Genomic DNA, 18,632 nt, shown 5'->3' on the forward strand with positions numbered 1-18,632 from the left:
GAGAAGCACAGGTAAAGCTGTTCTGCCTCCAGGATTGGAAGGATAAACTAACGGGTCAACTTTTCTGTTGATAATAACTATAAGCTCTGGGGGAAAAAAATGCAAAAACGAAAACAAAAACAAGTATCTGAGGGCTCTGGAATATGGACAGAAACAGGTATATTTTGCAAAGGAGTTAAAAATTGGAGGAAGTTGGGGCACCTGGGTGGCTCAGTGGGTTAAACCTCTGTCTTCAGCTTGGGTCATGATCTTGGGGTCCTGGGATCAAGCCCCACGTCAGGCTCTCTGCTCAGCAGGGAGTCTGCTTCCTGCCCCCCCTGTCTACCTCTCTGCTTACTTGTGATCTCTCTGTCAAATAAATAAGTAAAAATATTTAAAAAAAAAAAAAACTGGAGGAAGCAAGCTGGCATGAAGTGAATTTCCTGGGGTCTTTTTGTGTGACTATGCCCTAAGGGGAAATTGCAGTGACAGGGGCATGGGGCAACAACAACTGTAAAAGTCCTATGTCTTTCTGGTAGAAGGAACCAGAAGCATGAGGCAACCAGTGGCAATAGAGTGGGAAAGGAATCCTAGGACAGAAGAAACCAGAAAATGGCAACTCTGAATTTGGTGCATAGACTCAGCCCATGTGTCTGGGTGACCCTTTACTTAACCGTGCCCATGGCAGACCGAAAGCAGTCTGAGCTCGGATCTGAGCCCCCTCCCACCGCAGACATGCAAGAGTTTGCAGTCTGAGTTTAAGTAAGTTAAATGCTTGCTAAAACTTAAATAAAAATACCAACGCTCTTCTGTGGGAATATAAGTGATTGCAGGGCGTCCACAAAAGAACGTTCACAACGTCCAGGAAACAACCCCAAGTCATTTGACACATGAAGAGCCAAGAAAACAGGACGCGGTCTCAAGACAAAAGTGATCAACAGGTGTCAACACCTTGGTAATGCGGATGTGGGAATTATTAGACAAAGACTTTAAAGAGGCGATTCTAATTATGTTCACTGAGGTAAAGAACAAATAAATAAATAAAATCTTTATTTAAAAAAAAAAAAGAAAGAAAAAAGGTCTCCTACATATAGGTAACTGGAGCCCCCAAGGACAAGAGGCAAGAGAATACAGGACAGGAAAAATATATTTGAGTAATGTCTAAAAACTTTCTAAATCTGGTGAAAGACATAAATTTACAGATTCAAGGGGTGCCTGGCTAGCTCAGTCCGTAGAACATCTGACTTTTGATCTTGGGGTTGTGATGGGTGAAAAGATTACTTTAAAAAAGTAATCTCATGATGGGTGAAGAGATTACTTTAAAAAAAAATTATAAAATCTTAAAAAAAATTTTTTTAATTAAATGTACAGATTCAAGAAGCTCCGTCAACCCCAACAGGACAATTACAAAGAAAGCCATGCCAAAGGCCATCATAGTGGAACTGCTGAAAACCAATGATCCAATGACAAAGAGAAAATCTTGAATATCCACATTTCTGTATGGCAACAAGGAGGCAAATGACTGTAGACTTCTCATGAGAAACCATGGAGACCAGAAGATAGAGGAACAACATCTTTAAAATGCTAAGAGAGAAATCCAGAATTCTATATAGCCAGCTAAAACATCCTACATGGATGATGGCAAAATAAAGACATATTTCAGATAAAGGACATCTAAGACAATCAGCCTGCCACCACTCCAGCACTATAATAAATACTGATGGAAGCTCTGTAGGCTGAAGTGAGCTGATACTCAAAAGAAACTTGGGTCTTCAGGAATGAATGAAGACAATACCTAAAATGATAAATATCAGGGTAAGGAGAAAAGAATTCAGCCTTTTAATCTCCTAAAATATACAGGACTGTTGAGAACAAAATTATAACACCACTTCGTAGGATTTATAATGTATGCACATATTACATATATGCCAATACAGCATGAAAACCAATGGGGATCGGAATAAATGGCCTTATACGCATCCTAGGTTTCCTCATTGTATGTCAAGTGGTATAATATGAACTCTAAGTAGACTGCAGAAAGTTACAGACAGTTGTTAAAATTTCTAAAGCAACCACTAAAAAATATTGCAAGGAGATGGCATTAAAAAGGCAAGAGAAAAATTAAAATGGGATTCTTTAAAAATTTCAAATAATCCAAAAGAGGACAGGAGAGAGAAAAATGAACAAAAACAGACGGAACAAAGAACAAGCTTTAAAATGACGAAGGCAAGTAAATAATTACACTTTATATATATATACACACAGGTAAGTTGACAGTGCATGGAAAGAAAAGGATGGGGAAACAAAAGACACAAAAAGGCCAGGGGTGCCTGGGTATCTAACTTAGTAATAATGGAATTACAACAGGTAATTTGTGGGATGCACCTACAGCAGTGCTTAAAGAATAATTTGCAGCTTTAAATGTTTGTATTAGAAACACAAAAAAAGGTGAAAGTCAATGAGTAGGAAGAGTCCTGGCTACATCTAGAACACTAGTTAGCCAGGAGTGCTGGTGCACCTGCACCGGAGACGAGAAGGTACAGCTGAAAGTAAAAATGGGGAAGACTTGCCAACTGCTTGAATGCTGAATGTCTTCCCAGCTGGAAAGAGGTGGAAACCTCAAGGGCTCAAGGTGTTTAAGTACACACTTGACCAATCAGAGGCTGAACGCTAAGCTGTACTGACCCAGGGGCAATCTCTAGAAGGCCCAGGATAAAAAATTCTACAAAGAATTTTTTTTTTTTTTAAGCTGACTCCATGCTGAGGGTGGAGCCCCACATGGGGCTTGAAATCACGACTGTGAGATCAAGAACTGAGCGCAGATCATCAAGAGCAGGACTCTTAACCAACTGAGTCACTCGGGTACCCCTGGAAAATTTTTTAAAAATCAATCACGGATGGTTCTACCTCTAGAAATGGGAAGAAGAAAGGCAAAGTAAACCCAAAGCAAATAAAAGAAAGGAAAGGGGGAGGTGCATGACTGGCTCAGCTGGAGAAGTACACTGTGTACCTTTTCATTTTGGGGTTTTGAGTTTGGGTCCCATGTTGGGTACAGAGTTAAATAAACTTAAAAAAAGGGGGTGTGTGTGGGATGCCTGGATGGCGCAGTGAGTTCAACAGCCGAGTCTTGGTTTCGGCTCAGGTCAGGATCTCAGGGTTGTGAGATCCCGCCTGTGTCAGGCTCCAGGCTCACTGTAGAGTCTGCCAGAGATTCTCTCTCCCTTTCCCTCTGCTCCCCTTGCCTGTGCTCATAAGCACTCTCTCTCTTTCTTGCTAAAATAAATAAACCTTTTTAAAAAAAGAAAGGGAAAAAGGAAAAAAAAAAGGCAGAAACCCAGTAAATGGACAAAAACAAACAATAGGGAAAATGAACCAAACCAAAAGCTGGTTCTTTGCAAAGACCATCAAAATCAGTAACCCCCAGGGAGCGCCTAGGTGGCCCGCCTTCAGCTCAGATCATGATCCCGGGGTCCTGGGATAGAGCCCCAGCAGTGGGATCCCTGCTCAGCGGGGAGTCTGCTTCTCCCTCCCTGCCGTCCCTCCCCCATTTGTGTATGCTCACGGGTGGGCTCTCTCTCTCTCTCTCAAATAAATAAATAAAATAAAATAAAATAAATCAGTAACCCCCAACTACTGTGATGAAGGAAAAATGAGAACACAAATCACCAATATCACATGTGAAGTAAGCAGTTATCACTACAAATTCTGCAGACATCAAACAGAAAACAAAAAGCACAGATAAAGTTTGAAGTTGTAAGCATCTTTTCACAAAACAGCACTGAACAATCGCCTTGAGTCATAACCACAACTTAATACTCATCTGTTCAGCATGAATAAAAGCTGTGCTTCTGAAAGGACAACTTAATGTAAACACAACCATAGCACCGTACCCTAGACTGAGGTGAAGCACGTCACTCCCTCCGTCCCCACACATCGTCCTGAACAGGTTCCTCAGGCAGCATTATTGGGAATTTCTACAACTACCTGAATCTGTGCTGCCTTTACAAAATAATTGTCATGTTTCTACCTCTTCTAAAGTGCCTCTATCAATCTCTGCTTTTTAAAACTTTCTGGTAGTATGCTGCAATTTCCAGCTTTCAAAAGAAATGAAAAGGTTATTTTTCTCGAGCTATTCATATGAAAATTTCTAATACATTTAGGACACTCTAAAGCATTCAATGTCTAAACATTGAGAGTATGACTAGGAAGATCCTCTGACTTCCAAAAAATATTGCTGGGGCCCCTCCCCCATTTAATAAAACTACGTTAGGAATACAGAAATCTTAAAAATGAATGAGCTATGCAGATGTGACCCTTAGAGATGATTTCCTGGGCGCCTGGGTGAGTCAGCTGGTTAAGTGTCTGCCTTTGGCTCAGGTTGTGATCCCGGGGTCCTGGGAGCGAGCCCCACGTTGGGCTCCCTGCTCAGTGGGAAGTCTGCTTCTCCCTCTTCCCCTGCCGGTGCCCCTAATCGTTTTTTTTGTTTTTGTTTTTGTTTTTGTTTTTGTTTTCTCCCTCTCTCTAATAAATAAATAAAATCTTAAAAAAAAAAAAAAGGTGATTTCTTACTCTGCTACTTTGAGGAAAATTCTCAAATAGTGAGACTAGGTGATGTTCTCCATGGTCACATACTATCTTACCTGAAAGGTTACAAGGGAACAATGGTGAATGCATGGCTGGTATGAGCTATCACCATCTGAACACCCCAAGGCCACAGGAGCCCTCACCTCACCTTTTGCAAACAAACAAAAAACCCAGCAAACCAAATGGCACTCAGCAGAAGGTTTTTTTTTTTAATTAAATTTTTAATTTAAATTTAACTTAACATAAACTGTATTATCAGTTTCAGAGAAGGGTTTTAATAGTATAACAAGGTTCCCTAGAAAAAGAGAACTTTCCTATTCAAGATACTGAAAGTTTTTTTTTTTTAAGATTTTATTTATTTATTTGACAGACTGAAATCACAAGTAGGCAGAGAGGCAGGCAGAGAGAGGAGGAAGCAGGCTCCCTGCTGAGCAGAGAGCCCTATGTGGGGCTCGAACCCAGGACCCTGGGATCATGACCCGAGCGGAAGGCAGAGGCTTTAACCCACTGAGCCACCCAGGCGCCCCCTGAAAGTGGTTTTTAAAAAATCTTATTTAAACTTAGTACTATCAAAAGACAAAGACAGGTGTCAGGTACTTACATGTAAATCAAAAATTAGTCTGTAACAGCGCCAAAGAAGCCATTACAAGCTCCTATATAAATAGGCACTTAATGATTTTTCCAGTATTACATTATTGATCCAACAGGCCCTTCGTTTCCGCTGAAATGAATAAGTAATTTAAGATAACGTTAAAAGGGTTTGTAGCACTTTAAAATATGCCGGGTCTCTCCCATCGTCAGAATTACCACGATCAAAAACAGATTTCCACTGTCTTTCAATGAAACATCTGCAAAATTTTAGAAATCACAGCAAAAGACCAGAGACATCAGATATATTCATCCCATGCATGAAGGTGTTTCTAAGTCCTAACAACCTTGACTATGACTTACTCATTTCAGTGAACATTTACCATCCTCGCTCATGTCAGACGCTACTCGGAGCACTGAGAATGCAACCGGGAGCAAGACGTCTGGCCCCTGCTCTCAGAGAGTTTACAGTCTACCAGGGAAGACAGGCAAACAGGGTGTGTCAGTAAAGGATGTCAGGCTGGCACAGCAAATGGGACCCAATCCCCTGCACAGGGAATGGCGGGGCAGGGGGTGAACACAACCAGAGAAATGGGTGTGTAAGCTGAGATGAGGAGGGAAGTGGGACACAGCCCAGCTCTGAAGGAAGAGGAAGGTAGAAATCTAAGGTGGCATACGGCAAAGAGAAGTAGGGTCACAGGCACAGCACACACAAATGGCCAGGGATTTACACACACAGTTGTCTTTGGGGGTGCCTAGGTGGCTCAGTTGGCTAAGCATCTGCCTTTGGCTCAGGTCATGAGGCGGGGCTCAGCGGGGAGTCTGCTTCTCCCTCCTCTCCTTCTGCCCCTCCACTCCACCCACCCCCAGAGGTATACGCTCTCGCTCTCCAAAAAAAAAAAAAAAAAAAAAAAAAGTGTCTTTTGTGTAAGCGATGACAGTGGAAACTCAGACTTTACCAGTAACGCTGCATGTATCGGGAGACAAGAGGCATCTATTTCATCTCGGAGGAAAAAGGTAGAAAGGTCACGATTTCATCCCGGCCTCTTCGCCATGCTACCCACTCCAGCCAGGGTGCGTTCCCCGCACTAGAGAAGGAGTCGGGGGTAATACGATGGACTCAATCACGCCTTCAGGGGAGTGGCACATGTGGGCCAACAATCATACGGCAGGGCTCCTGTGGCAACGTGATTCTACAGCGCAGCTCCCGGATTTCAGGTGTCACGGAATGCGTCACTGAGCTGGAAACAACTGGGTAAGGAGCCTCTCGGTTCCAAGTGAGGGAGCTATCGTCACGGGACAGTGAATGTGGTTTGGCAGCAACATGAAAAGAAGCAATGACCCCCACACACATCAACACAGAATTACACTCGGACATGCAGGCAGGCACCACCAGCTGGTGTCGTACAGGTTTCCAAGCACTTTTACACTCATTTGTACTGTTCACAGCAAAGGAGGCCAAGCAGGTATTAATAATTCCCTAGCATTTGTCAAGCCCCTGCTTGTGAAGGGCCGAGCTCCCTGCTGGGCACTTAATGTTCATGACCGTATTTCACAAAGTAACCATCACCGCCTTCACCTCTCAGCCAGAAGCCTGTGGCTTAGACAGTTTATGTAATCTGTCAGAAGGCACAAGGCGGGCAGGTGGTGGAGGTGAGCTTAGGCCCCGGGGCAGTGTGGCTTCGAGGCCCATGCCATCTCCTTCCATCCCATGGCAGAGTTTCAATGTCACCCGGGTGTGACCAGCAGGAAGGCCAAAGGGTGAGGCTGAGCGGAGGAGGTGGGACTGGACCTCCAGCCAGGAGTTCCAGTTCTGTGCCCTTGCGGCTGGCCACAGGGCCTCTTGCCATGCTCTTGGTCGCAGAGTCCCTTGCCCCTCCCTGAAGTTACTGTTGGCTCTGTAATAATCAGTCCCTCTGGGTGCCATCTCATCGGTATTTCCAAGGATTAGGGGAGTGGGTCAGAGAAATAAGCAGATACTGAAACATTTAACTAGAGAATCACTCACGCCCTGCACGCAACACCAATTCTTGGTGTCATGTCCTCCCCGAAGTACATCTCACGCTGAAATCCACTATTAAATAACCATCATAAAAGTTCAAACTAGACCAAGCTTTATATATATATATATATATATAATCTCAAATAATCCTAATAATAACCCCAGTAAGTAAGTACTATCATCCTCAGTTTACAGAGATAAGCAGAAGCCTCTCAAGGTTAAATAACCTGCCCAAGGTCACACAACTATGTAGTATAGCAGCGTGATTCCAGAGCTTAAGCTTTTCACCACAACAAAGCCTATATTCCTGCAATGGTCACAGAATTAAGAACAAACACCAAAATACTCTGATCTGAATGTGTATATATGTGGAAGCTTTCATATATAATTACTCATATAGTTACATTCTCAGAATTACATAATTTTAGTACGTGGCACCTTGTTAAATAAAAAGAAAAAAATTAAGGGGCTCCTGGGTGCCTCAGTCGGTTAAGCATCTGCCAATGGCTCAGGTCATGATTTCATGACCTGAAACTGGGCTCGAGCCCTGTGTTGGGCTCCCTGGCCAGTGGGGAATTTGCTTCTCCCTCTCCTTGTGCCCCTCTCCCCTCACTCACGCTATCTTGCTCGCTCACAAATAAATGAATAAAATCTTTAAAAAAATTAGACATATCACTTTACAATGTTATCCCTCTTACACTATTAGGTACCAGAAAAACTTGAAATCTATTTGAATAAGTGGCTGAACGTCACATATTTTATTCAGTAACTTTTCAACCTAAGGAAATAGAACATTTCGAGATGGTTAATGACAGAAGAACGTAGGGTCCAGTAAGACATGCGGCGCTCCATCTTTCTACCATCCTATTTAATTTTTTTAAAGCTCTTATTTATTAGTTAGAGTGAGAAAGAAAGAGAGCACAGGCAGGCAGAGTAGCAGGCAGAGGCAGAGGGAGAAGCAGGCTCCCCGCAGAGCAAGGAGGCCGATGTGAGACTCGATCCTAGACACTGGGATCATGACCTGACCTGAAGGCAGCCGCTTAACCCACTGAGCCACCCACGCGTCCCTTTACCATCCTATTTTAAAAGCAAATAAAATATCTCAGTTTATTTATTTGTAAAACAAGTATTCGATGTAAGTGTAATGAAATGAATAGATCCCACAAACTTCTAAGTAAATGGGAGAAGCGTGGAGATGAGTGAACGGTGGATACAGGTATCACCTTCTGGTGTTCCCCATTCCATTCCTCTCAATTTGCTATTTCTTTCTTTCTTTTTTTTTTTTTTTTTTAAGATTTTTATTTATTTATTTGGCAGACAGAGATCACAAGCAGGCAGAGAGGCAGGCAGAGAGAGAGAGGAGGAAGCAGACTCCCCACTGAGCAGAGAGCCCGACTCGGGGCTCGATCCCAGGACCCCAGGATCATGACCTGAGCTGAAGGCAGAGGCTTTAACCCACTGAGCCACCCAGGTGCCCCTCAATTTGCTATTTCTAATTCTCAAAGCAAACCTGCAACACGTTTCAGAAAAAGTGCAATGAGACAGGAACAGAAAGGAGGTAAGTGAAGAAACATATTACACAGTGTATCTAATGAATTAATAAATTTGCCTTTTTTCCTCACCTACACATGATACTCACTAATTATCTCCTTTATTTTAGAGACAGCTCTAAACACAGCAGGCAGCAATGCCTGTGAATCAGCTGAGCGAACTCACAGTATAAAAGGGCGAGCTCCCACTTTAATTAATATACAAAACAAATGTCCGAAGCACTTACCAATCTGTACTTGTTCGGGCTGGCTGAGAGAAACAAAGGCTGATGTGTCATCAATCCAGGATATCTGAATGTTACCTGCAATGTTGAAATAAAAATAAAGGGAACATCTGACCAAGTATATCACTATCAGACTTCATCTGCACATCTGATATATTTCAGAATATATGTCAAATTTAAACAGAGATGAGGTGCTGGTTTAAAATTTGATCAAGGGGCGCCTGGGTGGCTCAGTGGTTTAAGCCGCTGCCTTCGGCTCAGGTCATGATCCCAGGTCCTGGGTTCGAGCCCCACATCGGGCTTTCTGCTCAGCAGGGAGCCTGCTTCCTCCTCTCTCTCTGCCTGCCTCTCTGCTTACTTGTGATTTCTCTCTGTCAAATAAATAAATAAAATCTTAAAAAAAAAAAAACTATTAAAATTTGATCAAAATCTCAGCATTAAGCATAAAGCTTTAAAGAAGCTTTAAAAATGTGTTTTAAAAATAAAAGAAAGATCCTTCTGGATTAAATCCTGGGGCACTTGATATTTCAGCCCAATCTCATGCCAGAGCTGGCAATTTCTTTCCTATCAAGATCACAACAGGGGTGCTCGGGTGGCTCAGTCAGTTAAGCATCCAATTCTTGGTTTCGGTTCAGGCCCTGATCTCACGGGTCGTGAGCCCCATGCTGAGCCCCACATTGACTGGGCTTTGCACTCAGTGGGAGTCTGCTTGGACATTCTCTCCCTCTGCCCCTTCCCCTGTTTGCTCTCTCACGCTCTCTCGCTCAAATAAATAGATAAATCTTCTAAAAACGCATCTTTCTAAATTTTTAGAGACACAAACTCTTAAAATCATGAATGGGAGACATAAAAGGAATCAATGTAGCAAAAAGTACGAAAAATTCAACATTGATGTCAAGGCCAGGTGAGGAAAATAGGCAGCAGAAGAGGACAAAGGAAAAGAAGGCGGCAAAGAGAGAGAAAACTAAGATGGGCTAAAACAGAAAAGCCACTGAGAAGGGCAGAAAGCAGTCTAGTGAAACAACGATTTTCACATGAAGGGACACATCCTCAAGAAGGGCTAACAAGCTGCAGACAGAACAGAACAGAGCATGGGAAGGAAGGAGTGGGTGATGGGGCAGAAAACCGAAGGGAAAGCAGAGGCCTAATTGTTTGACTAGTGCTCTTCTTGAAAAAACACGGGAAGACTGGAATTATTAAAAATGGGTAAACAGGGGTGCGGGGGTGGCTCAGTGGGTTAAAGCCTCTGCCTTCGCTCGGGTCATGATCTTGAGGTCCTGGCATCGAGCCCCGTGTGGGGCTCTCTGCTCAGCAGGGAGCCTGCTTCTGTTTCCTCCTCTCTCTGCCTGCCTCTCTGCCTACTTGTGATCTTTGTCCGTCAAATAAATAAATAAAATCTTTAAAAAAAAATGGGTAAACATTACTGGAATTTAGTAGTGAAAAAATGCTTCAATTCCTAAAAAAATTCCCAAGGCTACAAATGCTTACAAACTGCTCTGTCTCATTGTCATAGGATAATAACTCACTTCCTGCTGCACAGCAAGGTGCCATAATGACTTTCTCCATTACAAAAGTCACTCCTCCACCTTGTGTGTTTTAGATAAATAATAACAGTGAACGTGCCCTAAATAGTTACTATGTGACACATACTATTCTAAATGCCTTTCACGAATCATTTCATGAAATGATTTCATTTAATTTCATTTAATCATTTAATCCTCATGAAATGCTTACGTAGTAAGGGGTATCGCCATCATCATCGTCATTGTCACCGATGAGGACACAAAGGAACAGAGAGGCTACTTGTCTGATATCATACAACTGATTCTTTTTAATTAAAATGAAAACAAAATTCTACTCAGAGCATCCTACTTAATTTAGCCAATTAAAGGTCGACTACATAAGGGTAAGAATTTAATAATATAAAATGAGAAAAGAACAGCAACAACATCAAAAGCTCTCAAAAGAAATGAGCTGTGAAATTCAACTGCATCTCTAGATCTGTATTTAAATTAAAAAGCAGGACTAGAATTTCAAAAGTTGTTGAGACTGTCTGCAAAGACTAGGATAACTTTCCTGAAACATACCTGCTTTCACTTTTCTAAAAATTGTCTGTAAAGTGTTTTACTTATAAAAGCTAATAAAAATTATCTCAGGGTCATGAGATCGAGTCCCTTGCCAGGCTCTGAGCTGGACACAAAGTCTCCTTAATATTCTCTTCCTCTCCCTCTGCCCCTCCCCTCCTCTTTCTTTCTCTCTCTCTCTCTCTCTCAGTCTGATTTCTATACAAAGTATTAAAAAAAAAATCAGTTATACAGGAACCCTACTTTGTTTCTGCTTTTTACACTGAATGTTAAAACAAAAACACTTTACTATCTTTTAATAAACTCTTCAAATATTTTTTAAATGCTACATACTAGCCTGTTGAGGCAGTCCATAAACATTTACTAAACAGTCATTTACTAAAATATTGGCTGTTTGTGCTGCCTTTACTTTCTCCAAGAATTTCTAAAGAGAACAGCTTGAGTATTTCATTTGTTAAAATAAACAGGCACTGCTAAAGACTTACAGTCTGAAAGTCTTTATAAACGCTAATCAGAAGATGGTTCATCTCAACGTATCACCTGACCTGATAAAAAGGAATTAGAAGAACTGCCCTACCGCATACATAACTCATCTCTTGGTCCTCTCAAACATCTGCGCTCCTCTGCTTGGACTAGTCAATGTCAAGCAGTGACCGCCTGCCCTTATGAAAAAAATCTTCTCTCCGAATTTTATCTTAAAAATGATTTATCCTCAGCCTAGATCTATTTTCCATGGTCTGCAGTAAAGGCAGTCATAGTACTAGTATCCTGGTTTCCGTGGAGTAATAATAGCACTCCAGTGTGGGGTGCTGTCGAAAGTTCTTCAGATCATGTTAGTACAAAGATACCAACATACTAAATCCTTGCACAGTAATATTCTTTCATGTCCAAGCTGAAGCTGTCATTCAGTATACCTATCGCCACCTGGACAGACCAAAAACATAGCAAAATCCCAAAACCACATATGGACTTAAGAGTTACTTACCAAAGGCACTGAAAAGCTGGTAAAGGTCGCTGGTTTTCCACTCTTTGGGGAAGGTCACATGGAGAACATGATCCCGTTTCGGCTGCACTACAGGACAAATTTTGGATAAGAGGTTGACAGCTGAAAAGTGAACGATACACCAGGGGTTCTTTAATGAAACTATCCCCCAGCTAACTTGAGGAATTGCTAGGAATGACTCATGATTACGAAACGAAACCTCTCAATGTATTTCAAGTTAGCTTCCACTGGGGCTCTGATACTTTATAGAACCCACAACGGGTTCTATACCCTGACAATTCTATGCGGACCATCTTTGCTCATGAAGTTCCCATGAAAATTATTTCAAGGGGGGGGAGGGGCGGAAAGGCTGCTTTGTTGAAGACATTTCATGAAGCGTTTAACTTTCTGCTATTACTCTAGTGGTCCACGTGTTTATTCAGCACACCATCCAAATCCAATGGACTGAGTTTAAGGAGCGGGGCAGTGCTGAGTCACAGTCTCATGTTCTAATCTCAGACCTGCCACTGAATGATGCACCTCGGAGCAAGAGACCCAACCGCTCCAGCCACTCATAGCTATGTATCGGGAATGATGATATTTAGTTTGCAGAACTGCTGCAAGAGGAGTGCAGCAAAACAGATGTCTGATCTCGGGGGGAGGGGAGAGACACATGTGTGGTCCGCTTATCACGGCGATGGCTATTACCAACAGGCACGGCTCACCCATTTCTATACCCCTGTGGCATGGATTTTAAGGCAAATAAACCAAGGCTAGAGAGAGAGCAATGGAAAAGAGTGGGACAGAGAGGAGGAGAAAATAGGAAATAATTCAAAGCAGCAGCAATCACCTCCCAGACAGGCCTTCCAAGATTTTCAATGAAAAAGAGAGGAAAAAAAACAAAACCCATATATATATATATATATATATATATATATATATATATACACACACACACACACACACACATATATATACACACACACACACACACACATGTATATATATATATGTTATATTATATATGTATATACATACATATATATATATGCAAATAGCCAGAAACTAGAGAACTTATGGTTACTGACAGAGCTAGCCATCTCAAAATTTGTTATGCATATTTATTAGAAATTATGAATTTAGAGTTCGAGTGAAAACGAACTAATGAAGAGAATATATATATTCTTTTAAAATTCAACTCATGCATAAACTGGAAAATATAAGTAAAGAGATGAGTTAATCAAGACCCAAGGGTACCATTAACTTAAGCATACTATTCATATCAACCGCAAAATCACTGCTTGTTTTTAAGTGAATGAAGCTCTTTCTTCAGTAATACTTTTCTTGTTATCCCTTCCAGACCACACACTTCAATGTGCAGATGCCATGAGAAAATAAAAATTCACTTACAATCTGGGCCTTCCAAGTTTAGATAGGGGATATCCATGACTCTCATAAGAAATAACCTACAAAAAGGAAAGAAAAACAGGCGATGGGCTAATTTCTATTAAAAACCTGATACAGGCATCTATTAAATTCTTTACTGATGGTTCTTATTTATATCACTCCATTTCTGAAATCGTTTGAAAAAGCTCTTATGATTCACCACAAAGATCTTTTTCTCGAGGACTAAATATTATAAACAGAAAAAAAAAACAAAAAACCCAATCTTTGGTATTCCGAAAACCTACAAAAGTTCCTGGCACTCAACAGCTACTCAATAAACATGAGCTAAATGAATGAAATTAGTAATCAGAGTCAAAAGAAGTCTTCTTCAGGTCTGCTCATTAGTCAAGGGAGACAGAGAGAAAACAAATGTTACAGAATGCAAACCATCTTACTGACTTCTGAACTGTTCCCACAAATTATAAAGGGAAGCCCTATGATTGCTTTTGTGAGCTGAGAATAATCGCACAGATACCTTTTATTTTTTTTTTTTAACTGAAGTGGAAAGTCACCAGATAAATACCAGTCTCACTGGGTGAATTACACCATCTGAAATAAGTGACCATCTCAGAAGCTCATGCTATTACTGTCGTTTAAGACATATTAAAAGCACAAAACAAAACAATGCTTGGTAAAGAAAGCTATTACACTAATATAAAACATACATCAGTCACTTTTTCTATACCCTCCAAAGAAAAAGCTACAGAGGCTCTTAAAAAGGAGGACGTGTAAATTACGACTCTGTAGTGCCATTCAATTTTTTTTTTTTAATTTGCAAGATTATGGACAAAGTATCAGGCATTCTGTCGTTTGCAAGATGATTTCAATACGTTTTACTCAGATGACAAACAGAGTGCGTTTCTCGTAGAGACTGCATTATACAGCAAATTAAAATGGCAATCCAAGAGCCCAACAAGCAATTAGTTTGGCTTCACTGACCCACAATTAAGGCACATTATTACCAGGCACTCAGAAGCCAAGCAGGGCATGCTCTAGTTTACAAACGGAATCATCAGCGTAAATAACAGTGTTCGGTTAACGCCAGAAAAAACGAAGTCATGGTACTCTGTGGTTTAAGAACTTGTTGCCTGGCCTATAATTTAATCAACCAAATCCTACGGCTAAGAAACAAATTTTATTTTTAGTTCACTAATTTACGCTCAACATACTATTCTGGTTCTGGGATCCATTGTACCCAATTCAATCATTAATACTGGTGATGCCAGAAGACACTAAGACATACAGAGCACCCAGCACCAAGGAGTTTCTCAGCAATGACAGCTATGACTACTACTGCCAACCAGAACCTGTGAGGTTACTTCTGGGTGAGAAGGCTCACTCTTTTGATGCTTCACAAAATTTTCAATTTTCCATTTAGTAAATTTAGAGACCGTCCCCCAATTCTAAAAACCAAGTAAATAAAAACCCTTAATCTAAAAGTTAATGGAACATATCAAGCGCCATAAAAATAATTTAATTTTTTTACCCTAACCTCAACAGAGGAATAAAAGCTGAATCGACAAGTTCATTGCTATACCGTCAAATCCCCCCAAAATCAAAATCGACCTCAAGATTCAGTAAGATGACCGGGGGCGGGGGCGGGCAGTAAATTATAGTTCATCATCTCAAAAGAGCATTACACAGGGGCGCCTGGGTGGCTCAGTGGGTTAAAGCCTCTGCCTTTGGCTCAGGTCATGATCCCAGGGTCCTAGGATTGAGCAGCATATCAGGCTCTCTGCTCAGCAGGAAGCCTGCTTCCTCCTCTCTCTCTCTGCCTGCCTCTCTGCCTACTTGTGATCTCTGTCAAATAAATAAATAAAATCTTAAAAAAAAAAAAAGGGCATTAAACAATCCAAGTTAACTATGAAAACTTCAAAGTATTTTAGGATTTTTGTTCTACTTCTGTAAAAGTGACACTGGAATCTTTTTTTTTTTTTTTTTTTAGTTTTTATTTAAATTCCAGTTAGTTAACATACAGTGTTATATTGGTTTCAGGTGTACAATTTAGTGGTTCAGCACTTCCACACATCACCCAGTGCTCATCACCAGTGCACCCCATAATCCCCATCCCCTGTTTTGCCCACCTGCCCCCTCTGCCTGCCCCCACTCTGGTGACCATCAGTTTGTTCTCTAGAGTTAAGAATGTGTTTATCAGTTTGCTTCTCTCTTTTTCTCCCCTAAGCTGCTTGTTTCTTAAACTCCACATACGGGTGAAATCATATGGTGTTTGTCTTTCTCTTACTGACCTCATTTAGCATAATCCTCCCTAGCTCCCTCGTGGGAATGCAAACGGGTGCAGCCACTCTGGGGAACAGCATGGAAAGTAAACAGCATGAAGCGCCCCTTCATCCCCATTTTTTAAAAAAGCCACAGATTTGGAAAACTGAGCTTTGTTTTAAAATTCCTCTTACTGGGGCGCCTGGGTGGCTCAGTGGGTTAAGCCGCTGCCTTCGGCTCAGGTCATGATCTCAGGGTCCTGGGATCGAGCCCCGCATCGGGCTCTCTGCTCAGCAGGGAGCCTGCTTCCTCCTCTCTCTCTGCCTGCCTCTCTGCCTGCTTGTGATCTGTCTGTCAAATAAATAAATAAATAAAATTAAAAAAAAATTTTAAATTCCTCTTACTAAAATAAATAAATAAATAAATAAATAAATAAATTCCTCTTACTATTATTTTTTAAACTGAAAAAAGAAAATAGGGGCACCTGGGTGGCTCACTTGATTAAGCACCCAAGTCTTGGTTGTGGCTCAGGGCGTGATGTCAGGGATGGGAGATGGAACCCAGAGTCAGGCTCCGCACTCCACAGAGTCTGCCTGAGATTCTCTCTCTCCTTCTGCCCCTCACCCTGCTTATGCGTGCTTGCTCTCTCCCTCCCTCTCTCCCTCTCAAATAAATATTTTTTAAAAAGAAAGAAAGTAAAGAAAGGCCACCAAAACTGAGAGGTCCAGGGGAAACACAGATACCCTTAGAGACACATGACTAAACATGCCCGTTAAATCAATCTTGTGTGTCCTGTGCACTATCTCACCTGCCACAGGGATAGGAATATAAGGTAAAATCACATGTCCAAGGCTGCAATTGCTTAATTTCTTTTTAAAATACAGTTTTATTTCTAAAATCATGGAACCTCACTAGTAAACTGAGAAAATATGTTGTCTTATAAACAGCACTAAGAATTACACTTTTGGGGGCACCTGGGTGGCTCAGTGGGTTAAAGCCTCTGCCTCCAGCTCAGATCATGATCCCAGGGTCCTGGGATCAAGCCTCACATCAGGCTCTCTGCTCAGCAGGGAGCCTGCCTCCCCCCCTCTCTCTGTTTGCCTCTCTGCCTACTTGTGATCTCTGTCTGTCAAATAAATAAATAAAATCTTAAAAAAAAAAAAAGAAAAGAATTACACTTTTAAAAGGAGACTCCCCAACTGATCTCACCATGTTAAGTGTCTCGAAACTTTTTTTGAAGGGTATCTTTTGGCGCCCAACAGACAGACAATTTGTTTTCTAAGATTTCATCTGAATTTCACCACTGACCAAAATAAGTAAAAATCTGTTCTTAGCTAAAAGACTCAATAGATTTTTTTCTTTTAAAGTTAGTTAATTCCACACTATCTTCTCTGCTTGCTCAACGCTTTCACTAAACAGAAACCCCTTTCATATAAATTATTAATAGCATTGCTCACTCTTCCCCAATGCCTCCATGTCTGGGCTTTAGAGAGAAATGAATAGCCCTGAGCCCTGGGGGAACACGCAGACCAACTCTGTGTGTGACTTGGCAGCCTGCGCCTCTGGAGAAAGCCCTGTAATTGGGAAACCGACCCTAAAGTTGTAGCTGGGCGTCACTGGAACAGAACCAAAGTCAACTCCCCAGTGGCCTCCCGCCCCAGGGCCAGGGCTGTCTGCAAGCCACGGCTCTGGGCACATCCCTGTCCTTCTGAAGTAAAATCGCATTTCGTTATATGCATGCCTCCTACAGACTGGCTGTCAGAAGGCCGACACCTCCCTGAGAGGTTCTGATCGAAGACCTCACACAGGGATCATCTGCGAGACAATGTCCACCCGCACCCAGGAGGGAATGATCTGGGCAAGCAGGGAGGCTGGAAACACATGGGAGAACGGTACTGAAGCGTGCTTTTGCACAAGCCTTCATCTGCACTTATCAGAGACACGTGGACCAACACTTGCACCAAATGATATTTCTATTGTAGTAAAGATCCAAGATGGCCCTGATTCAGTGGCAACGTGACAGGGTGGGAGTCTTGCCACCTTCCTGCCAGCCTTCTTGATGAAGTATTATTTCAGCGCTTATTGGCTAAAAGGGTTGACACAAACTCTGTCGAAGATGAAGATTTAAACTTGTATTTGATACAGTCGCCACTTTTACACCAGGAATCTCTCCTAAGAAACCGTAAATTCCAGTTCACATTCTAGATGCCGCGAAACAAAAGTTTACCCTTTTGGGCATCAATCAGGTTTTTAGTTTCTACTACCATATGACTGATGATGCTGTTAATCTCCATTACCGAACATGTCTGGAAAGATCCAACAGTAAAGCACAGCAAACCCTTCAGCTCATCAGACTGGGTAACGTCAGGTCAGCGTCTTGAATGGGTAGCTCCCCAGCGTGAACTGCGCACAGTGCCTTTATCTCTGAACAGTCTCCCACATGCTGCGTGGCACTCACAAAAAGCCACCCACCAATGTCCTTTCCAGACCTGGGCAGCATGACACCGTGGCCTAGACTGTGTGAGAAGGCTTGCTGGCCACTGAAGAATTCCATCCCAGAGAGAAAACTTCTTAGGACCCCAGACTCTTGAGCCCTTATCAAAAGGCCCAGATCAACAACATCGGCACCACCTGGGAACCTGCTAGAAATGCAGATTCCCAGACCCTCCCTGAGACCTGGGGTCTCAGACACTCTGGGGACTGAGAATCAGAGAGTTAGCAGAACGTGAAAAGAGTATGTTCAATGTTGTGCTGCCGTTAATAACGATTCATTAATCAACCCGCATAATAATGACCAAGATGTGCCAACTTCCCCAAAAAGCATTAGTCTTAATGATTTGTTTACACTGAATGAGTCTGGCTTAGAAGAACACGAAATTATCCAAATACCAAGTAATACCTCAGAATCCAGGAAAGCAATAAGTGAAGTCTTCTACCGCTCCCTGAAACCAAGAGCTCAACTGTGGCAAGCAATTA

At 41.9% G+C, this 18,632-nt stretch overlaps 1 protein-coding gene across 1 annotated transcript in view; it reads right to left on the bottom strand.

Moving 5' to 3' along the window:
• PARN (poly(A)-specific ribonuclease) overlaps positions 1 to 18,632 on the bottom strand; it is a 160,488-nt gene that overhangs the window by 89,648 nt on the left and 52,208 nt on the right. The window contains exons 19-21 of the mRNA XM_047713580.1: positions 13,404 to 13,459; positions 11,997 to 12,083; positions 8,931 to 9,005 (exon numbers count right to left, since the gene is read on the bottom strand). Coding sequence (XP_047569536.1) covers positions 8,931 to 9,005; positions 11,997 to 12,083; positions 13,404 to 13,459 — 218 coding nt within the window. The remainder of the gene's footprint in view (positions 1 to 8,930; positions 9,006 to 11,996; positions 12,084 to 13,403; positions 13,460 to 18,632) is intronic.

Source organism: Lutra lutra, chromosome 18, assembly GCF_902655055.1.
Source record: "Lutra lutra chromosome 18, mLutLut1.2, whole genome shotgun sequence".
Taxonomy (NCBI): domain Eukaryota; kingdom Metazoa; phylum Chordata; class Mammalia; order Carnivora; family Mustelidae; genus Lutra; species Lutra lutra.